At 38.1% G+C, this 24,452-nt stretch overlaps 1 protein-coding gene across 1 annotated transcript in view; it reads left to right on the forward strand.

The window, feature by feature from the left end:
* The window catches only part of mboat1 (membrane bound O-acyltransferase domain containing 1), a 41,785-nt gene that overhangs the window by 7,308 nt on the left and 10,025 nt on the right, over positions 1-24,452 (forward strand). Inside the window, exons 2-8 of the mRNA XM_003219781.4 lie at positions 7,904-8,049; positions 8,655-8,732; positions 10,793-10,888; positions 14,440-14,495; positions 17,143-17,197; positions 19,561-19,744; positions 20,458-20,650. Of these exons, the coding sequence (XP_003219829.2) occupies positions 7,904-8,049; positions 8,655-8,732; positions 10,793-10,888; positions 14,440-14,495; positions 17,143-17,197; positions 19,561-19,744; positions 20,458-20,650 (808 nt within the window). The remainder of the gene's footprint in view (positions 1-7,903; positions 8,050-8,654; positions 8,733-10,792; positions 10,889-14,439; positions 14,496-17,142; positions 17,198-19,560; positions 19,745-20,457; positions 20,651-24,452) is intronic.

A 24,452-nucleotide genomic window follows, 5' to 3' on the forward strand; every position in this document is an offset into this window, starting at 1 on the left:
TATTTAGCAATCCTTGTAAATGCTGATTTATTATGAATAAATGCTTGGTTTTTATACCTATTTTATATAGGTACCTACCTATATATCCCAGATCATGTAAAATTTTGTTGGACTAAAAGGGGTCCTGAGTGGAAAAGTTTAAGAAGTCCTGGTCTAGTTCACTGCTTCTTAACCTGAAGGTCCCAACTCTAAGCTCAATGTTGCAACAGTAAAATTTGGCAACAGTAAAAGGTGTCTGAATGCCACCCCTTTACAGAAATCTGTTAGCAATACCATGTAGTGTTTACAGTGAACTCTGCAGAAAATGCTTCAGGTATATTCCACAAAATGAAAATTCAGCCTATTTAGCAATCCTTGCAACTGCTGATTTATTATGAGTAAATATTTAATTTTATACCTATTTTTATATACCCATTTTTCTGGGGTCACGTGAACATTTTTCAGGCAGAAAGGGATCACAAGTGGAAAACGGTTCAGAAGCCCTGGTCTAATTCACTTCATATCACTTTCTCATGTTGAAGGACCTATTTAGATGGGCATGTAATTGTAGGATTTTTCCAGGGCATTGCTGCTTTGGAATGGCCCTTGATTCTGCAGAGGTGTTTACATGCTCTGCTTCTAAACCACGTCAGTAGCGAGAGTGGGAGCAGTGAGTTCTGACCATCCAGTTAGGCTGAACTTGGTTCAGCCCCACCAGATGGTCATCCTAATCCTTTCTGTCATTTGTTGTTGCACTAGTGGCCAAGGAGCTCCGGAGAGCCCCTAGATATTACTAGGAACCTTTGCTGATGTCTGCAAAGGTGTCTGCATGACCTGGGAAGAGGCGATGCTCCAGTTGTTCATACCAACTCCAAAGTGCATGGGTGCTCAGGAGTTTTGGGAAAGCTCTGAAGCATTCCTTAACTTCTGCAGAATAAACCAGTTTTATCCCACATTTGGGCCTGAAAGTCCCCGAATGTCATATGGATGCACATCTAGGAGTGACACGATCCAAGATTTGTGGCCCATGTATACAAGCCCCAAGTCTGAGTTCAAAGCTTGCACCCAGGCTCTTCCTAAATCAAATCATGAGCAGAAATTACTTGTCTTAATAAGGCCTTGACCTCTTCTGCCTTACAATATGTTATAAACAGAATATATTGTCTTAAAGCTTTAAGTATACTCTGATTCTCATTATGCATCATGTCAGTAGCACAGAAGTAAACCTCATTTTCTATGAAACATATGATTATACTATTTCTTATCCATTTCCTCTTTTTTCCTATAGTCTCTCATTTAGGATTATTCATGCATACTCACTAATTATGTACTTTTTGTTTGTTTTGGTTGCTGTGTGCTAAATCACTGAACCAACATGCAGTAAGAGTTGTTGAAACAAAAAGGGTTTCCTAGAAACTGAGAGGCTGGGCTCCAGAAAGTGCAGAAGGACTGTAACCACTTCCTATAAATTACATTCCTGAATGATAGTTGTTTTTTTCTTCCAGAAATGACATGTACAATATGGATGTCTTGTTGTTGACAGTGTAGATCATTTCTACTTTCTATATTTTCCCCAAGGACATAGTTGTAATAAAGTGAATAGCTTTAGATTCATTTCAGCCTTGATTATGCTTAGCATTTTGTTTGCACACCTGCCTTAAATGTATGCCCTTGCAAGATTTACTGGACTTAGACATCTATGAAATGTTGCATTGGAATAAAGTTTGGCAGATATCATCCCCCTTGAGCCTATGCTGCTGCAGTGCTAATCATTACTGTAACACTGGGGCAAAATTTAGAATGTCACGAATCTTTCAAGTATTTGTAATTCATGATTGCCATTAAACAAAAACTTTCACTCATTCAAACTTGTGCACAGATTTTTAATCAACCAATTAATTAATTAAATAGCAAATATCTTTTCAATATAAATTGGGTCCGAGGTTAGCTTTAACTTTGCCCCTCTCTTTGTGGATCCAGTCCAGAAAGGGGGCCCTGCACCCACTTTTGGTTTGGAAGGACCGGTCTTATGGATGGCAACATAAAACTTTTCTTCCAGTGGAGATTGCAGGGCCCTATACAGATCAGAATCTCACCAGAGATTGGAGTGCCTGTTCCTATACAAAGTGTGTTAAAGCACTGAGCTGCTGAACTTACAGACCGAAAGGCCGCAGGTTCAAATCCCGGAAGCGGAATGAGCGCCCACTGTTAGCTCCAGCTCCTGCCAACCTAGCAGTTCGAAAACATGCCAATGTGAGTAGATCAAACAGTTATCTATGGCATTAGGTTGGGAATGAGAGGGAAGTGTCTTTATTAATACCGCAAGCTGAAGATGATAAGGAACTAGCATAAAACCAAAAGTTTTGATGTTTGATGAAAACCCAGAAAAGAGATTGGAGGAACCAATATCAATGGCGGAACTGGTAGAGGTATTGTGCAGTCAATCCATGTGTTGCAGGGCTAGACTTTACTTGTGTATGGGTTCATGCATGGGCTCGTCCCCATGTAAGCTGCCCCGAGTCCCTTTGGGGAGATGGAGCTGGGATACAAAAATTAAGTTGTTGTTATTATTATTATTATTATTATTATTATTATTATTATTATTATTATTATTATGTGCCACTGCCACTAACACTCACTTGCCCATGCCGCCACCACACACATACACTTGCTACTGTTGTGATGTGCAACCATGCATGGATGCACATGTAGTGGTAGTGGTGGGGGAAGGGAAAATACCTTGGTGGGTCAGATTCAGTCCACAAGCCTTAGTTTGGGGACCACTGATTTAAACTGAAGGACTTACAACTATCACTTCTGGATAGAATCTCAGTCATGAAGCTGAATGTTTTTGTTTCAAATTTTACCAGTTCTAATGAGTGATACTCCATTTAAGCAGTGGCAAAAAGACCTGTCAACATTTATCTGGCAAGGAAAGAGACCCACAGTGAGATTCAAAATATTGCAAGACAATAAGAAAAGAGGATAAATGGGTCTCTCAAACTTTAAAATATATTATCACACTTGTTGTTTGATATGGTTGAAGGGATGGATAACTCTGAAAAATGAGATTATTACAATTAGGAGAAGGTCTGAAATTTGGATTGCATGCCTATCTTTGGTCTGATAAAGTAAAAGCAGATTCAGTTTTTAACGATAGCTTTATAATAAGACCACTACTATGAATTTGGAATAAATATAATAATTGATTTTATCCAAAGAAGTCTTTATAGTGTTCTCTGCATGAAGCTGTCTTTAGAAGAGAAATTCCCTTCTGAGGGAAATGGTTGACCTTTGGAGATTAGTTAATATTACAAGGTGATCAATATAGATTAAAGACGAGAGAGAAGTTAATGATGGAGGGCTGTAATATGCAATGGTTTTCTCATATACAAATTGAAAAATGATTTAAGATTTGGATTTGCAACAAATAAATCAGAGTTTGAAAAATCTACTACTACATTCAGAGTATGACCATTTGATTGCCAACATCTGTAAACTGCTGTTAAAATATGAAATGAACAAAGAACAGATGAAAATTGTGTGGTCAAATAGGCAGAAAACATAGACAGACAAAAAAACTGGAACAATGGGAGAAGGTCTGCACAAAGAAAATGGGAAAAGGTCTGGACAAATCAATTAAGTCACTTCATTGATTTGAAAGAGAACTTTTATAAGATGATGTATAGGTGGTATCTGACGCCAGAGAGGCTATCTGAAATGTATATAAGTATATCCAGTAACTGTTAGAAATGTGAAAAAAAAGTTGGGACACTTTACCATATGTGGTGGTCTTGTAAAAAGGCCTGGATACACATGATGCCAGAAGATATTGTAAAGGTTAAAATTACAATAAAACATGAACTGTATTTGTTGGGGGATGTTAGATGACCAATTAGAAAAGAAACTTGAAAGATTACTATTATATATGATTACAGCAGCAAGAATAATCTATGCCCAGAGATGGAAAGAACCAGATTTACAGACACAAGAAATGTGAATTAGGAGAGATGTACAAATTGACAATGTTGATTAAGGAGAAATCCTTGACTAAATTCAAGAATGACTGGGACATATTTATTACTTTTATATAGCAAAGATGGGGACAATCTTCAGTCATTAGTTTTCTGATATAGAAGAGTTTTATTAAAAGTAGAAAGGTGGAAATAAAGTAATAAAGTAATACTTAAAGAAACCAACAAATAACAAGTTAAAATCAACAGGCGAGTGGGAGACTTATAGATTAGTCTAGTAGATGTTTGTTTAGAATGTGTATAAGTGTGTTAGTTACTTTTGTATATAATGAAAAATTGTTTTTACGGTAGTTTGAATTTCATTCTGTGTTGCATTTTATGCTTTTTCTATGTTTAAATAAAAATAATTTAAAAATGAGTTTTTGAGATGCAGATAAAATAGCATCTGGTTCAAAGCAATCTGTTAACTAGCAATACTCAGGATAGAAGGAAACCATTATCATAACAGATCAAAGATACAGTTTAATATGCAATTATGCAGTTTGACTTGCACTTTAAATAAGTTTAAATAACTAAATATTTTCCCTCTTTACATGAGTGTTGACTAAGGATTTTCCTTAAGTTATTTGTTGACTAAGCACTTTGCAATCTGTCCTGCAGCTTCTCTGTAAGGGTTGCCAGTGATTCTTCCTTCGGTTGCTTCATTGTGGTAATCCACAAAGAACATCTGCTCTCATTTTAGACACCAAATTTTAGGAGTTTTTTTTAAAGCCATTGAAGTAGGTGAGCAGCAATACTTACTAGAAAAAGTCATTGTAGGCCAGAAAATTGAGATTTATCATTTCAAAGATAATGCACGAAATGAAATGAAATACATATTAATTTTTCTTCTACTAATGTGGATTTGGGTGTAACATCTTTATAACAGAAGATAATTTCCCATGTTAAAATAATCCTTATCCTATTAGACTAGTAGGATTGAATCCTCAGTCTCCCAACCAGTAAGATTATTTCAAGCGATGAGGAGTTTTTGGAGTACAAACTCAAAGAGCTAAGGTAAACCGGTGTTTGTTATCAATAATGTACTGGATGAGGGCTAAAATGCTCCCAAGCATATAATGAGGAGCAGGAGGAGGATAAATCCCAGAGCACAGATTAACCAGAATGGAAATGGAAGTGATATGACACTCAACCTCGGTTGGCTTTTAATGGTTATTAAAGCATATGATGAGAAAGAGGAATATAATAGAGCTTACAATACTGATAAATGGAATGGAAGGGAAAGGATTTGATATGCTATCTTAGCTGGCTTTTAATGGTTTAAATATTGATTATTTAATTGTTATTGTTTAAATTACCTGTTTTAACTTGTGTAGTATATTTCATTGTCGTTGTTTATATATTTTTTACTTCAGATTTAAACAGGCATTGAATGTTTGCCTTTATTATGTTGGAAGCTTCCTTAAGTCCCCTTGGAGAGATAGGGTGGGCTACAAATAAAATTATTATTATTATTATTATTATTAATAATATTAATATAATTACTTATTTTAATTTAGTGTATAATGTTTAGTATTGTTGTTTACATTTTTATGGTTTTGGTTTTATATAGGCATTGAATGTTTGCCTGTTGTGTTAGAAGCCACCCTGAATCCCCATGGGGAAATTGGGCAGGATACAAATATAGTATTATTATTATTGACACAAAGACACAGTATGACACAGCAAATGAGATATATATGCTGGATTTCGTATAACAAAATCACAAGTTAAACACTTCCCAAGCTTTTAGGACTGTGTGATGTATTTTCGGATGATGCGTGCAGATCCCAGTAAGGTGGCCTTTTGCAGTTGATCATAATTTTGACAATGTTTATTGTTTCCAAATGTTGGCTGAGACCACCTGTACTGGTTTATGCCAGAGCCTTTGCAGTTCGATCTTGAGGTCTTGATAACGGTTTAATTTTTCTTGTTGTTTTTCATCAATGATGATGATGATGATGATGATGAGTATTATTATTATTATGCAACCCATGACTACATTCTTGAAAAATTTGCTAGATATTTGGAGGAAAGGTTGTATTCGCTTATGACACCACACTTGGGAAGGGGTCCAATGCATGGTCAGTTTTCATGGTATCAATTTCAGTTATTTTGTCCCTATGATGTTGAGAAGACACTTAAAGGAGTTTGGTCCACTAGATGTAGCATTGAAATAGCCTTAGTTCTTTTGATTGATCTTCCTGGCTCTCTTAGGCTCCTTCCATACAGCTGAATAAAATCCCACATTATCTGCTTTGAACTGGAATATATGGCAGCGTGGACTCAGATAATTCAGTTCAAAGCAGATACTGTGGGATTTTCTGTCTTGATATTCTGAGTTATATGGCTGTGTAGAAGGGCCCTTAATGGCTTTTGATACCATTGATCATGGTTTCTTACTGGACTGAGCTCTGTGGAGTGGGAGTAGTAGTAGTTCTATTCCTGTCTAGAGTACTGGTTCCAGAGTGTAGCATCAGGGGACACTAATTCATCCCCTTGTCTGTTAAACTGCAGGGTGCCATAAGGTTCCATCTTATATCCCAATGCTGTTCAATATGAACATGAAGGTGCTGGGTGAAATCATGGAGGTGAGGATTGAAGTGGGGTACCATTAGTGTGCTGATGAACTCAGCTCAATTTCTTATTGTCACGGGAGTCAGCTGGAGCCGTGAAGGTGCTGGAACAGTGTCTGGATGCTGTAATGAAGCAAATGATGCTCAAACTGAAGCTGAATCCTGATCAAATATAGACCATGGACTGGCAGTTTTCGGGTATGGGAATTGGGCCATCAGCCTGTTCTGAAAGAGATTGCATGCTTCTTGACGGAGCTGAATTTACCTGGAGTTGAAAACGCAGCAGCTTGATTGCTGACTGGAATACAGTATATTTCAAGCCCTAAATGGCTTTGTAGCTTAATATTTATGAGGCACCTTTATCCATATGTACCTGTCTGAGATCCTCCATGACCTTACAGTAAGATCCCTACACTGTGTCGGGGCATTGGAGAAGACAGTTTCAGTAGTGGCACCTCAACTATGAAATGTCCTCTCTTGATAGAATAAATTAATAGAATAGCTTTATTGTCACTGTAATATTGCACAATGAAATTAAATGCCTTCCCCAGCACACACCAACTGCTGCTAATCAGAAATCTTAGGGAAGCTTAACCAGTAGCTGTTGACTGGCTCTATAAAGTTCCCAGCGTTGTGCAGGACAAACTTCCTTTGCAACTGTACTAGCATCATACATATATTTGCCATATACCAACTTCTTGCATTTATAGGCATGTATTTCTTGGGTGTCCACCTGGAAATGATATCTTAAAAGTGAACAAAATCAGTGGAACTTAAGTCCCATTGATTTTAATAAGAGCCAACATAAGTCATGATTGACATGTTCAACTGACTTAAGCTATAAATCTGATTATTCTTCCGTGGAACTACTTATTTTGAGTGGACATACATAACATTTTACAATATTTTATTCCAAATTGAAATGGACACTTTATTAGTTTAAAAGTAATCAATTTGTTTGTAATTTCATTAATTAAAGTGTCTTTCCAAGCTTTGAATTACACTGAACTTTGAAAAAGAGGTGAGAATTCCCAGCAGTCCTATCTAGTATTACCAATAGTGCAAAATGCTGGGAGTTGCCATCTACATTATACAACTGCAAAGGGCTACATCAAGCATGGGCAAACTTCAGCCCTCCAGGTGTGAGGGCCGAAGTTTGCCCATGCCTGGGCTACATGATTCCAACCCCTGATTTCAGGATTTTTTTTGAAATAATTCAAATGTGTGGAAAACTGCTCTAATTTCTTAAACATTTTATGGTAGTTTTTTGCTTCCCAGAGATAAAATTGCTGACAGACAGTAATCAGATTCAATTTTGTTTTCCTATTTTCTTAGGTCAATTTTTTTGCATGTCAGCTCTTTGCACTCTTGGCTGCATTTTGGTTTCGGTCGTACTTAAGTCCCAGTCATGTCAGCTCTGGTGTTCGCCATGCTTTTGCCACCATTTTTGGATTATATTTTGCTGTCTTCTGTTTTGGTTGGTGAGTAATTGCTTTTAACTGTATTAAAACAGAGTCATTGTATAGATTGTGATGCTGTTTTTTCTGTTGTGTTGTTGTATGTTTTCAAGTCATTTACTACTGATGGTAAACCTTAAGGTTAATCTAACAAGCATTCAAGCAGTCAACTAGAGAACTATTTAAAGTTCAGAATTAAGCATTTTTGAGTACCAGAAATGGACTACAAGACAGTTTGAAAGTGGTGGGATTGTTTTATTGTATTTTTCAATAGCCAATTGAAAGTTCTGTTGCATAAAAGCACCCTCTATATATGTTGAGTCCTCTTACATTGTCTGTCCCAGTTGAGAGGAAGTTACCTCGAAAATTCAGTATATTATATGGGATCAAATGTGTGACTAATTGGCATGGTCTTTTCACATAGTGGGATTGGCTTGTCTAGTATGGGAAGAGAACACTGGACTTTAAATGCATTTTGTCTGATTTGTATGCATTGAAATTTTGGAGAATGTTTTTCACATTTAGTTTTATACAATGTATATCATCTAGTTACTTTATAAAATACATTGTCTTCCCTGTTATTCATCATTGATCTTTGAAAGTTAAACCTTTTTTTTCTTGTTTTCAAGGTACTCCATCCATATTTTTGTTCTAGTGATGATAAGCTACAGCATCATGGTCCTGGCTAGTATTCCGAACATTCACAGGTAAGAAAGATTTGTTTGTCTTTCTTGTTTTCTCCCATTAAGTGACTCATCAGCTTACTCACTTTGTACTTAAGCTCAGTCCTGTAGTTCTCAAATTTAAATGTGTGGGAAATGCAGGATTTGCTGCTGAGCTAGGAAATTTTCTGGGAAGTCTAGAGGAAGTCACTATACAGTACGACACCTGTATTCCTGATCTTATCATAGAAACAGGAGAAAATTGTTAATAACAAACCTTATTGAAATGAACAGCTTCGGCTGAAATTTACCATAGATTGCCCTGGAAGACCTACAAAATTTCTAGAGAAGTATCCTCCCCAGATTCTCCTGGGCAATTTTATGGTAACCCCTTGTGAAAGCATACCATAGCATAGCCTGGAGGACCTAGAAAATTCCTAGAGAGCACATATTTTATCAAATGCAGATAGGCAAAACTGTGCGGCCTAGGGATTGTACTGTATTTTAACTCAAAAACACTTCCAATCCTGATACTTGCCTTGCTTAACATATAGCAGAGCACTTTCTGTGTGGCACTGCCCTCGATGGGCATTCAGAAATTTCATTGAAAAGAAAATGTTGCCACAACACTGTTCTTTGGAGCAAAAGTGTATTTCTCCTGTGTGAGTTAAAGTGGACCTTCGGCGATTGGTTTGTTTACGGCATAAAGGAATAGGATATTACATGGGTTTTAACTGGTATGTTTTAATTATGTTGCTATGCTAGTTTATGCTAATTGTCAGGGATGATGGGAATTTATAATGTTTTAATGTCTTAAATTGTTAATTTTTTATTCGTTGGGGTTCATGTTCGTATTTTTGTGTGTAATTGTCTTGACTTTACATCCTATCTCCCACCGTGGGAGAAAAGCGGGATATAAATAAATAAATAATAATAATATCAATTGCACTGTCTGTTGGTTAACGTTCTAGTTATTAAAGATTATGGTTGTCACTTTTTAAAAGTAAAATGGTTGAGGGTCAGGATAAAGAAATCTCCAATTCCTTCTATTGTCATGTCTGCCTTTTATGGAGGGAGCCTTCTGCAGGTACTTTCTCCATGTGATGTGGAGTCGCAAAACCTAGTCTGTGAAACTCCTGGTCATAAGTGTGGTTTGAGTGTTGGACTGTGACTCTAGAGATCAGGGTTTGATTCCCCTCTCAACCATAGAAACCAGTTGGGTGACCTTGGGTGAGTCATGCATTCTCGACCCCAGAAAACTCCTTGGCATGGTCATCTTAGGGTCACCATATGATACAAATGTTGAAATATCTAATAGAGGACACACTTTCCCTGACTTCTGGAAGTCTATAAATTGGCTTACACATTCTGGCAATTTGTATTCTTGCTGATGTTTTGGTTTTCCCCTTTTTATGTGATGCAAATTTGCCTTAATGCCTTACCCTTCCTTTTATAACTGCAGTCCAAAGTCCTGTAACTGCAGTTCTTTAATTAGCAGCTTGTTTATGTGTGCCATCTTGCTGACATTAACATCAGCCTTCTGTTTCCCTGTATTATATTAAAAGCAGCATTTGTAAGTTTGAGCATTCTTCAACATATGTTTCTATAAGTAAATCAAAGGCTAATAGCCTGTCTTCCATAAGGCATTTTCAGTAAATGTTTGATATGAATCAAAATAATGGCAATTAGAAGAATGGTCCTTTCATTTCCATCAGTAACAAGGGGAACATTTAAAAAACTGTCAACACTAGACGAAAAAACCAAGAGCAAAAAGCCACGATCTCCTCTTCTATGCTGACCAGCAATAGCTGTCAGAGTTTGGGATGAACAGTAGAATCACTTGTCTGTTCTGCTTCCCATTGATTTTGCATTGGGCTGTTGCTTAAAAGCTTTTAATGGGAAGCAACAGTCCAAGATAAAGTCAGTGTGGAACATGAGGCAGTGCTTGCTGTAGAAAATGTTAACTGGGCATATTAAGCTTGCAAGTTTAAAACACCTTGAAATGATAAAATAATCATGATGGCATGAGCTCATTTGTTTTGACTTTTCAATACTGTTGTTTTGATAAAACCTCCATTCTCTGAAATAAATGCATATATTTCTAGGTACTCTTTTATGGTAGCTATGGGATATCTCACATTGTGCCACGTTAGCCGGATATACATATTCAGTTACGGTATTCTTACTACAGATTTCTCTGGGTAAGTAATGCTAATACTTATATAACAATATGTTTCTATCTGTATCAGTGGTTCTCAACCTGGGGTCCCCAGATATTTTTGGCCTACATCTCCCAGAAATCCCAACCAGCTGTTAGTATTTCTGGGAGTTGAAGGCCAAAAACATCTGGGGAGCCCAGACTGGGAACGACTCATCTATCTATCTATCTATCTATCCTATCCATCCTATCTATCTATCTATCTATCTATCTATCTATCTATCTATCTATCTATGTCAAAGTATGTATGTATGTGTGTGTATGTGTTTGTTCCACAAAGACTCTCACATAGCTTGATGGATCTGAACCAAACTTGCTACACATACCCTTAATTATCCAACTTAAAACATTAGTGAGGTTGCATGTGAAAAACCACTCTGAAAAAAACCCCAAAAATTGAAAAATATGTACGTAGCACTTAGATGCAAACTCCATAAGGCAGTATATAGATAGAAAAGCCACCTAACATTGCCATCCCATGAGCTTCATGCTGAAGTCCTTAGATGCAACCACTAGAGGGCAGCATATAGATGCAAAGGCCACCTCAGAGGAAAATACAGTAGAGTCTCACTTATCCAAGCCTCGCTTATCCAAGCCTCTGGATAATCCAAGCCATTTTTGTAGTCAATGTTTTCAATATATCATGATATTTTGGTGCTAAATTCGTAAATACAGTAATTACTATGTAGCGTTACTGCGTACTGAACTACTTTTTCTGTCAAATTTGTTGTATAACATGAAGTTTTGGTGCTTAATTTGTAAAATCATGACCTAATTTGATGTTTAATAGGCTTTTCCTTAATCCCTCCTTATTATCCAAGATATTCACTTATCCAAGCTTCTGCCGGCCCGTTTAGCTTGGATAAGTGAGACTCTACTGTATGAGAAATGGAAGAGGGCAAGTGTTGGCATGGAGAATTTTTGAGATGTTTTTGACTGGGGGCGGTTCCATGCAGGACTTTAATGCGCTTCCAATAGGGTTTAAAAACCTGATTGGGTCCGCATTACAGTCTACACATGTGCCAGAAAGCTCATGCTTTTTTTGGTGGGTGGGGGGCAGGGTGCCCAGATGCCCTTCTGGACCTTCCAGCAGGGCACCCGGTCACAAAAGAAAACCCCCCAGAAAAGCTTTAAAAAGACAAAAATAGCTTAATCGGCCGGCATTTCCTTGCTGCCGACGCTCTCCTGGCATGTAGAAATGATGCAGGAGCAATTTTTGACCTTTCCAGAAGCATCCAAGAAAATCCTGAGACAGCTGTGAGGATTGGAACTGGAAATCATGCGACGCAATCTCCGGACCCTATCCACACAACACTCACAGCTGGAAATATTCGGGTCTTCTGAAAGACCTGGGTCTTTCCAGCTGTCAAATTTTCCTGCTTTGTGTTAAAGGAATTCATTTTTATCAGAGGTGTAATTTGGATGCCCCAGGAAAAAACTTGGTAGATCGCTGATTTTGCGAACTGTCTGGATGAGCCCTGAGGCAAAATAAAGGAAATGATCTGGAGAAAGGAGTTCTTAAGATGACAAAACCTGGATAATAATTGAATTCTTGACATAATCCAGTATTCAGAGCACTGCATTTTTTTATACATGGAGAAAAGAATTAACCTCAATGAATCTGTGGTGAAAAGCTGAATACTGAAACTTTTATAAAACAGAAGCTTACCGGTATGTGCCCTGGTTATGCATTTTTAATAAGAACATAAAATCATAAAGTTAACCATAAGTATTTTCAATAAATACGGAATGACTACAGAACGGCCTCAGACTATGATTTCTGGATGACGTAATTTTAACATTGAATGCAATGTTTTAAATGTTAATATGTATTTATTTTAATTCAATCTATTTTAAGCTTAATTTTGTGTTTGTTAAGGCATTGACTAATTGCCACATGTAAGCCGCCTTGAGTCCCCTTCGGGGTAGAGAAAAGTGGGGTATAAATAGGGTAAGTAAATAAATAATGAATAAATAGCATAATAAAATACATAACCTGGGCAATACTCTAGTTTGGTAACAAAAGGCAGAGAATTCTAGCAGATTTGGGGAATTCAAACTGTTTTTTTATTTATTAAAGTTTTGTTGATTATTTAATGTATTATTATTATTGTGGCAGAGTATTATATATAATTTTCAAGACAAATTAAGTATCTATTAGATGATCTGAAATATATTAATTGTGTGGAAGTCATCTAAAAATTGTTCATAGTTGACTGGTAAATCAACACCAAAACAGAGCTAACAGATTTAGTAAGTAGTTGAAACTATCAATTGGGTTTAGAGCTGGGGGGGGGGGGGGGAGAGAATGTTAGCATTATTTTTGCTTCTTTTTACAAGTAAAAGCCAACTGTTGACATAGTTCTTCGTGTAACTGCATGTCTTACTTTTTTATGCAAAGAGGATTATGTTGGTAAGTTGCTCTTCTCTTTGTGTATTTCTCACATTTTATAGTGTTCTTGTGTTAGATTTCAAATAACAATAGCTGATGGTGGTTTAGATTTCAGAGAAATGAGAATCCGTATCTAAAGAGGCTCCTATAAGTCTTTAGTCTAATTTGTCTTCATATTCTTTGCCATTTAGAGATGTTTATTTATTTATTTGGCTTCAGAAATGCAGACTTTCAATTAATCATTAAAATTATTATTGTTTTTGTATGCAGAGTAGGGGAGTTTAGCAGGTTCATCTTGGCATGCAAGCTATACCTGCTGAAATTCAGTCTTCTGCATAGAATGACGTACAATCCTTGCTTTCCTTGAGGTTTCGGTTACTGATTTGTATTTTGCGCATCTCATTCCTAATTGGCAGCTGTAGAAAATACATCTTACAAAGCAGGCCAGCACAAAACCACCTTATTGCAAAAGTGACATGTTTCACCATTTTCTGAAGGACTCTTAGGTTACATGCCAGGCCTTTTGACAGTGAAATTGCTCACACTCTGCTTTTTCCGGAAATAGAAAAGCCAGTAGACATTCCATTTTGCTGCTACTTCAAGTTGATCTCTTACTAGCAACATCCTTATCAAATCTCTGTAGTAAATAAATGCTTGACTCAATCAAGAAAGCCATGGTCCTTGTTTGAAAGACCTGAAGTGGGTTTCATGGAGTCATACATAGACTTGCCATAAGTTGAAACAATACATTTTTACTAACACAACTAAGGGAAGAAATATGTATGAAAGACAAGAAAAGACTGAAGTACACTCAACTGGCATGTTGAGAGCTAGCTAAATCCTGAGGTTAAGACTCAACCAGCTTCCAAGTACCAGTTTAGTAAGTGTACCTAGCTATGCTTCTCCTTTCCAAATGTGTGTTACATTAAGCTTGTTCACTCAAAAGTGGTATATGAGGCCTTTTCCTTAAATAAAAACATGTAATAAAGCTTGAAAAAGAATTTCTTTTGGACTGCATCACCCAGAATCCTCCAGCTATGGACCCTTAGTGTTGCAGATCCAAAACTAATTTTCCCAAGTCCTGAATTAAACTTTGTAGCCTGTCAGATTTGACATGTGTGTCTTATTTCCTTGTATTATAGCCCATTGATGATCATAACACAGAAGATCACAATTCTTGCCTTCCAGGTACATGATGGTAAGAAAGAAGAGATTTCTACTTTCTATCTAATTTCCTATGTGAAATTCTATAAATCAGTGGTTCCCAACCCATGGGCCGCAAGAACAAAAATCTGGTTTGCGACCCTCCTTCCTCTTTATTGATTTATTTTATTTATTTTATTTCTGCTTCTTTCCGCAGACCACATCAGTTCTAGATTATTAAATATGGTTTTCTGTGGGCAAGCAGATGGCGGCTACTGGATGGATGTGGTCTATCTAATGCAATTTTCTGAATCAGCACCCCAAATAACCAAACCAAATCTAAAGTTGACCAAAAACAGATTTGTAACGTTTTTGGTACTAATGTTAGAGAGTGGTCCCTGGTTAAGTGGGCCCCGGTCAAAATGGGCTCTGGTCAAAAAAAGGTTGGGAACCACTGCTATAAATAGATACTGTATCCTTTGACTTCTTCCACACAGCTGTATAAAATCTACATTGAATTTGACTATTTGACAGTGTAGACTCGGATAATCCAGTTCAAAGCAGATATTGTAGGTTATCTGCCTTGATATTCTGAGTTGTATGGCTGTGTGGAAAGGCCCTTTGGGGAAAAGTAAGAAGTTTATGTAAATTTTGCCAAGATCTTAAGTCAACTTTTTCCTAGCTAAAATTCCGTTTTCCTTCTCTTGAAAAATAAAAATTTAAAAAAATCAAAATAAGGTAGCTTGCACTACTTCTGATCTTCCTTAGTCCTTTTATTGCTTTGCTGCTTTCAAATAATTTTAAGAGAATTGAGGTATCACTGATTTTGCCAAATGCCAGGTTCACTGATTTATTGTGGAGATTCTGAGACTGGGCCCTTCTACACTGACCCAAAATGCGGATCCAATCCCTCATACTGTGTGCCAGATCAGGCCCACATTGGTTCCTTGGAGGCAGGAAGGAGTCCCTACTCCCCAGATGCCCTGGATGCCCCCCATCCCACATCCATGTTGTGGCAGCTCCCAGTTGGAACATGGCTTATACCTTCTTTCCGGTGATCCATGTGATGTCAGGCATAGCGTTGTCACACTAAGGGGGAATAGAGTGGGGGAGGAAGAAAGCTTTCCAGTGGCTCAGTGTATACAATCTTTCTTGCATAATATTATTACAAATATTATATAACATTATTTTCAGAGTATATATGAAACATAAATAGATTTCATGTTGAGACTTGGATCCCAACTCCAAGATAGCTCATGTGTATGCTAATATGGATATTCCAAAATCTGAAATCCAAAAACCTTCTGGTCCCAAGCATTTTGGATGAGAGATACTCAACTTGTATCACAATGTTCTGTGTGGTCCATATTGAAAAAAATGCTATTATAACCCAGAGTACTTAAGATGGATATAGAAAACAACTGAAACGAATATGCATTCATTGTTAGAAAAGTTTTGGGGCCCTTCCACACAGCCATATATTTATTTATTTATTTATTTACAGTATTTATATTCCGCCCTTCTCACCCCGAAGGGGACTCAGGGCGGATCACATTATAACACACAAAGGGCAAACATTCAATGCCCATAAACACATCAAACAGAGACTGAGAGACACACACAGAGGCAAGTTAACGTTCTTCTGAGGGGATGTTCGATTCTGGCCACAGGGGGAGCAGCTGCTTCATCATCCACACTGACGGCACTTCCTCATTCCAGGTCGTAAATTAGTTAATCTTGCCTCCCCACTTTAGTGGTACCTTATCTCCTACTTGATAGATGCAACTATCTTTCGGGTTGCTAGGTCAGCAACGAGCAGGGGCCATTTTTTATTTTTAATTGACGGGTGCTCACCCCGCCACGGGCTGGCCTCGAACTCATGACCTCATGGTCAGAGTGATTTAAGGCAGCTGCTCAACAGCTGCGCCACAGCCCGGCCCCTTATATTCCAGAATATAAGGCAGATAATCCACAATATCTGCTTTGAACTGGATTATCTGAGTCCACACTGCCATATAATCAATTTCAATGTGAATTTTATACAGCTGTGTGGAACGGGCCTTGGTTTCTTTGTCTTCACTGGAAACCATATGATTGGTTGGTATGGTAAGGTGTTTTTTTTAAAGATGAAAGCAGTTATACTATAAAGAACTGGGGCCCTTCCACACAGCCATATAACCCAGAATATCAAGTCAAAAAGTCCCACAATATCCACTTTGAACTGGGTTATCTGAGTCCACACTACCATATATTTCAGTTCAGAGCAGAAAATGTGGGATTTTATTTAGCTGTGTGTAAGGGGCCCCTGGTGGCAAAGTGTGTTAAAGCGCTGAGCTGCTGAATTTGCGGACCAAAAGGTGCCAGGTTCAAATCCCGGAATGCAAATGTGAGTAGATCAATAGGTACCACTCCAGCGGGAAGGTAACGGCACTCCATGCAGTCATGCTGGCCACATGACCTTAGAGATGTCTATGGACAACGCCGGCTCTTCGGCTTAGAAATGGAGATGAGCACCAACCCCCAGAGTCGGTCAGGGGAAAACCTTTACCTTTACCTAAGGGGCCCTAGTTTATAATCCATACGGCACACAATGCAGCTTTCATAAATATACTTACTATCACTAGTATCGTAATACATTATTATCTGCAGCTTTTCTTCATCTTCAATGTCTGACTCAATTATTGTCTCATTTATCTTGCTAGGAATTGGTCGAAAATTGGAAGAACTAACTAAAGAACAGAAGGAGCTTGCTATAAAGTAAAGAAGTAACTCTTCTATTGATCTGATATTTTTTTTAATGTATTTGTGTGTGCTTGTGTTTTGTTTTGTGACTTAATTGCGAGAATTTCTTCAGTATTACGTTATTCTAATGCAAGTAATCTTTCATATGCTTTAGAACACTGGAGTTATTATTTTAGGGAGCTATCTTTTTTGAAGACACTATTAATGGTATCTTTACTTTCCATACATCAAATATTCATAAAACTAGACTGATCTTTAATGTATGTTTTTCTGCCAGCTCTATGTGGTGATACCAGTGTGTGAACTGAATATCAGCTATTGAAATATTCCAAAATGGGCATTTAATTATTTTTGTAACTTTTTTGCCTTTTATCAGGCTTTCTTTTCCATACATATACTATGTATTCTACTTACACTTTTCCTTTAGCTTTCCAAACAACAGAAGAAACCAAATCCTTCTTCAGGATACAATATTTACATTAGCATCAAAATGAAATGATAAGAACAGAGTGTGCATTGGAGGGACCAGAATGCTTCTAAGGGGAAATTGCTTTAGGCGGTGATCCTAATCATTCTTCCTTGTACATTCTGTTGACATTTATGGAATGAGCTTACTTCCAAATGAAGGAATGGGCAGCTTGAAATAAAAATATCCCTTTTGCTTACTCCCTTAATAAATATTAAAATGTTGAGTGCAGTTACCTAGTTAATTTTAGAAATTGTTGCATGCCAACAACTCATTTCTGGCTTATAGTAACCCTATCATGAGGTTTTCTTTGCAAGATAGGCACAGAAGGGGTTTGCTTTTGCCTTCTTCTGAGGTTGAAAAAGAGTAATTTGCCTAAGATCACCCAAAGGTAGTAATGGACCCGGTTTTCATTTCATCCGTTTATTTGTGTTTTCGTAACGATTTGTTCACTTGAAATGCATTTGGTCGACTGATTTTTGGCACGCCGAGCACTTCTTACTCAGCGCTTGTAGGCCCTGGCAGGCCCTGGCAGGGCCTACTGCTGGGCGCCAGGCACATTAGGCTGTAGAACCTGGCTGACATGGCCTACAGGTCCTGGCAGGGCCTACAGCTGGGCGCCGGGCGCTTGGCGACTTGGATGTGGGCCCTGGCAAGCCCTAGTGCTTTGCCACCAATAGGCTGAAAAATCTTTGTTTTTTCGAACCTTGGATGGAAAAGCTCATTTGGAAAGGCACCTGTTTTTGGGAGAGATGCTCAAAAAACAAAAACTGGACCTTACAAATGAAATAAACAAGAACAGATAGTGATTCTATACAAATGCATAAGACTACCCAATGGGTCATTGCTGAGTGGGGATTCAAACCCTGGCCTCAAGAGTAACAGCCAATTAAAATTAACTAGATAACACATTTCACTGTAGCCCTATCCATACATTGAATTCGGTGTTAAACTGAACATGTGATAAGAAAGACCCTCCTATTCTCTCCACCAAGTCTGTGTACAAAGGAAAGACTCCATCCCATTGATAACCCTAATTTTCCAAGTCTTTCAGTTGTGTTTCCCATGCACATAGGAGCTCAGATAATATGTTCCTCATACATTCAATTTAGTTATTAATAAATTGAATATGGTTTGTATGTTTGTACGCACGCACGTGTGCTTCTCTTTCAGGCCCAGATTAAATTAGTGGATTCGTTCAGATTCATTTATCATATTGGTTTGATTATCTTTTGAGGGTCCTCTAGTAAAACAAAGACATGCAACCCATATACATCTCATTTTAATGAAAAATAATGTTAAAATACTGTAGATGGCACCAACTATGATGGATGCTAGGGTGGGAAAGCTGCCTACAAATGACCTGTGATCACTCTTCAAATCTGCTCACCAAAGGGCTCTTAACCTGCTATTCATAGTCTTGTTTCCTATTTAAGGAGGATGTATCTCAGATATCATACTCTGGTAAAGTAGATCCACAAATGCTGAATTCTTTTGCTTTCAGATTATGTTTATTTTATAACAAGAAATACATCCAGTGATGTTTGGCTTGATGTCGGTGGCTCAGTATGTAAATGGGAAAAAACTTCACTTGATAATAACAATTCTTAAAATTTATTTCATGCGTTGTCAAATTTTGTCAAAATTTATTCATAAATGTGTACTCTAGAGCAAAAAAAAGAGAGAAATATTTGTTAGAGAGATACTTGCTTTTGGTCCCATTATATAAAATACCAACCTAATTGTTGATATTTTGTTTGAATTTGAGTTTGTACAGCATAGAAAGAAGACAGACACTTTATTTAATTCTTTATCTGATCTATAATATAATCATATTTCATGTGAAATTTAAAAACTTATTTTTTCTTTAAGCAAATCAGATTTTTAAAATTACTTTTGATTGTTTTGACAGAACAAAACCTTCTTTACTGGAGTATTTGAGCTATCAGCTCAATTTCCTGAGTATCCTAGCAGGCCCATGTAGCAATTACAAGGACTACATAGCCTTCATTGAAGGCAGACATGTGCAGATGAAGTTGTTAGAGGTCAACTGGAAGGAAAGAAATTGTGAAAGACTTCCTGACCCTTCTCCAGTGGTAAGCTGCAACAGTCAAAGTCTCTTTTTTCAAATGCTGAAATCATTTTTGTAAAATGATTTCTATTAATAATGATCAGGACACAAGAGAAAAACATGACCATACTAAAGGCATAATTAGTGAAATGCAGTACTCTGTTATTACTAAAGATGTTTTGGAGGATCCGGTATTATCCCCAAGTGTTGGCTACATCTACGCTATAGAATTAATGCAGTTCGACACCACTTTAACTACCATGTTTCAATGCTATGGAAATATGGGAGTTCTGATTTAATGAGGAACCTTGTAAATCTACAACTCTGATGATTGCATAGCATTGAGCTATGGCAGCTAAAGTGGTGTCAAACTGCATTAATTAGATAAATAGATGTAGCCGTTAATCATGTTGTATCCATCGTTGTTTGGAGTCTTATGCAAACAACATTTTGTCATTCTTTGGCCAAAAGAGCTAATTGTAGGGTCCCCCCCCCTCAAAATTAGAATTACAAATGGATGGAAGGGGATGAGAGAACAAATGTAATATCAAGCCATGACTTGTCATTTGGCTTGGACCATGTAGTTATTTTGCCACCAATTTGTTTTTCAGAAGTAACAAGTATAGACAATAAGTAATTCTGCTGCTTGCTGATGTCTTACAAATGTTTATGTCCAGGAATCTTTTGTCTTGTCTTACCTGTGAACTGATTGCAGCAATGTTTTATGGTCCTTTCTAGGGAGCAGTGCTGCACAAGCTTGGTATCACACTTGTATCACTGCTTTTGTTCCTAACACTTAGCAAGAACTTCCCAGCGACATCTCTTGTTGATGACCAATTTATCAACAAGTCCTCGTTCTTGTCAAGACTTGGCTTCCTGTATCTTGTTATGCAAGCTTCAAAGCCAAAATACTATTTTGCATGGACACTTGGTAAGGCTCTTTAAAAATAAAATGCATGCACATGCTTAAAGTTAATGTAATGGTTTTCATTATTTTTGTTGATATAAATGTCTTATGGCAAACAATCTTCAACTCATGAATAAGGTTAGTGCATTCCTGCACTTGCTGCTGAGAGTATACCTTCTGGTCAAAATTTTGCAATTGATCTAATAGAGAAAAACAGGTGGACCACTTGTGGACCATTGGGCATACTAATGTATATCAGATGTGTGTGATATTTAACTTAGATTTGTGTAATTTTTACATATTGTGCCCATTCCCTATTCAACTTTTGTGTGTCATATGAATATAATAATTATGTTAGAGTAAATTGACCAGCATTTTGTTTTCACAGTGGCCAACCATAAAGCAGAGCATAAGTGCACATATTCCCTACTATGTTCTATGCAAAGGCATCCCTCATTGCTATTCCAAATATAAGCTTATAGAGGATCAATAGTCACCCAATCTATTCCACATACTAATTACTAGGGCCCCTTCTTCGCTGCCCTATATCTCAGGATCTGATCCCAAATTATCTGCAGTAATATTTGTTGTTTATTTGTTCAGTTGCTTCCGACTCTTCCTGACCAGTCCACGCCAGAGCTCCTGTCGGCTGTCGCCACCCCCCCCCCACTCCTTCAAGGTCAAGCCAATCACTTTAAGGCTACCATTTATCCATCTTGCCTTTGGTTGGCCCCTCTTCCTTTTTCCTTCCATTTTCCCCAGCACCATTATCTTCTCTAAGCTTTCCTGTCTTCTCATTATGTGGCCAAAGTACTTCATCTTTGCCTCTAATATCCTTCCCTCCAGTGAGCAGTCAGGCTTTATTTCCTGGAGTATGGACTGGTTGGATCTTCTTACGGTCCAAGGCACTCTCAGAATTTTCCTCCAACACCACAGTTCAAAAGCGTCTATCTTCCTTCACTCAGCCTTCCTTATGGTCCAGCTCTCACATCCATAGACTACTATGGGGAATACCATTGCTTTAACTATGCGGACCTTTGTTGCCAGTGTGATGTCTCTACTCTACACCACTCCACTCCACACCACTATAGCAGTGGAGACTCATATAATTCAGTTCCTAGCGTATAATCTGGGATCAGATCCTGGGATAAAGGGCAATGTAGATTCAGCCAGGGTAGATGTCCATCTACATGGGCCACAAAATCAGCTGCAGATTCTGTTATGTTCCCATACCACAGCAACGGCAGGAGCGGAATCCTGACAATCCAGTAGAGCCAAACTTGGTTTGTGCCTACTGGAAGATATCCTTGGAAAGAGAAAGGGCAGGGCAATGCCTCTCATCAAGTCATGCAGATGCCTTTGCTGACATTGGAAAAGGTACCCAGTGATAGCCAAGAGCTCTCTTGAGCATTGTGGCTTCTGCTGTGATGGCAAAGAGTCACAAAGATAAGTACCACCCCCTTTCCCCACACTGTGATGCACAAGGAAAGTGGGGTGGAGACACTGGCTCATGTGAGCAGTGGGGCTGGTTCCAAATCAGAACTGATTCAGCTGTTCACACACACTTGAAGTGCATAGTATTCCACCACTTTTACTAACAGGGTAAAATCAGGTTAGCCTAGAAATTTCAGGAAAAAATAAAATGCATAAAATAAGCAGAAATGGACAAAAAGAAGATGTAGCATTGAGTATCCTGAACAGGTTGGACCAGAAAGAACATTCTGACCGGCATTGTGATTGGAAGTCAAAGCAGTGGGTTTTCCCATCCTGAAGTGAAGGCCTCTCCTTGTTCTTCGTACTGAGTCCCAAAATATCATTTACTCCCTCTTCCCTTTCTCTACAGATTTTATCTAATGACACAGAGTATTCTGTTGATCAAATAAAGCTGCTGCTAGGCAGTTCTTGCTTGTAAAGTAGGACAGTCATGCCTTTGTGTGAGAATCAATTAACTGAATTCCTCGCTTGTGGGGTGGAAAACAAACACCAAAAAAGGAGGAGAAAGTTCGTTTTGTCCTAACGCCGACAGCTGAACTTTAGTTAAGAACCAGACGAAGAGACCAGGCTTCTAAGTAGTCTGCCAACTCAAGTTCTAGTGTAGTTCTTAGGTCTTTGGATCAGTGGGTGTGATAGGAATTGTGAAAGGTCTTCTTCAGAAGCAGAAATACTAATTTATTCCATACTAGCTGTGCCCGGTCACGCGTTGCTGTGGCGAAGTATGGTGGTATGGGAAATAAAGTATTGAGGAATTGGTGGTAGTTAAGGTAAAGGGTAAAGGTGTGGAGTCCAGATAATCCAGTTAAAGCAGATAATATAAGATTATATGGGTTATACAGCTGTGTGGAAGGGCCTTGAGTCTACACTGCCATCTAATCCAGTTAAAATCTGATAATCTGTATTTTATAGGCAGTGTGGAAGAGGCCTAAGTGAGGCCTAACTCTGCCTGTCCCCTGGGTGAGTGGGTTGCTAGGAGACCAAGTGGGCGGAGCTTAGCCTTCTAACTGGCAGCAATTGGATAAAAACAATTATTCCTCTCCCTCTAATTAGGACTTTATTTTTCTTGTTGTATCAACCTAGAGGCATGGATGCATGGATGCATGGATGATGGGTTGTGTTGTCAATTTTCGAGGTTGTGAGGTGTTTAGTTTTGTTGTTTTGGCGGTCGCCAGGATTCCATCACTCTTTTATATATATAGATAGATGATCCCAACTATGTCCTCAATAAGTGACTGAAAAATTGTCTGTTCTGAAGCAGAGCTGGTAAAAGTTAGGTTTTAAAAGACTTCTGTTCCCTCAGGCCACCAGCCAACTGATCCAGTCTGCTCTGATCTTAAATTCCACTTGGCTATTGATTGAGTTGAATTTCTAAATAAAATTGTTAATTAGACACTTTCCATAAAATGCAGTAGTATAATCATTGAGCAGGGGCAGAATGAAGGCATTTCCCACCCATAAGAATTATGCCTCTCCAATGAAATTTTCTTTCAATTCCCAAATTTCTACAGTAATTTAAAAACTTCACTTGAGCATTTGAAGTTGGGTTTGTAAAGCATTTTCAAGAGAATGCAAAGAATGACAAGGAACTGAAAACACAGCAAATACAGGGTTCTAGGTATGGATGATTTTCAGTTTCTCAGTCTGTATTGTTGGGAGTTGTAGAAATAAATAGATAGAAGCTTTACCACAGTTTCTGAATCAAGATAAACCCTGCAGTATAATAAAATGTCACTCAGGCTTGTGCAACAAAATAACAGTATCTTTACTTCAGTTCAAAAGTTCAAACAGGACAACAATATATATAGCAGTATTTCTGAATTCACACAGAGAGGTAAAGGTAAAGGTTTCCCCAGGTGTTAAGTCCAGTCATGTCTGACTCTGGGGGTTGGTGCTCATCTCCATTTCTAAGCCGAAGAGCCAGCATTGTCCATAGACACCTCCAAGGTCATGTGGCCAGCATGACTGCATGGAGCACCGTTACCTTCCTGCCGGTGCGATACCTATTGATCTACTCACATTTGCATGTTTTCGAACTGCTAGGTTGGCAGGAGCTGGAGTTAACAGCGGGCACTCACTCCGCTCCCGGGATTTGAACTTGCGATCTGCAAGTTCAGCTGCTCAGTGCTTCACCACTTCACCACCGGGGCTCCACACAGAGAACATAGGGAATAAACAGTCCCTTTTAAACAGTCTTTAATATGCCTTATTTGCCTTATAAACAATCAGGCTTCGGAGAGTATGGCAGCCATTTCCTTCCTGATCAATTTCAGTCAGCTGCTCTCCTCCCTCTCCAAGGTGAAAGTGGCAGTTTAAACTGTTTGGCTCAACACCA

This window comes from Anolis carolinensis, chromosome 4, assembly GCF_035594765.1.
Source record: "Anolis carolinensis isolate JA03-04 chromosome 4, rAnoCar3.1.pri, whole genome shotgun sequence".
Lineage (NCBI taxonomy): Eukaryota > Metazoa > Chordata > Lepidosauria > Squamata > Dactyloidae > Anolis > Anolis carolinensis.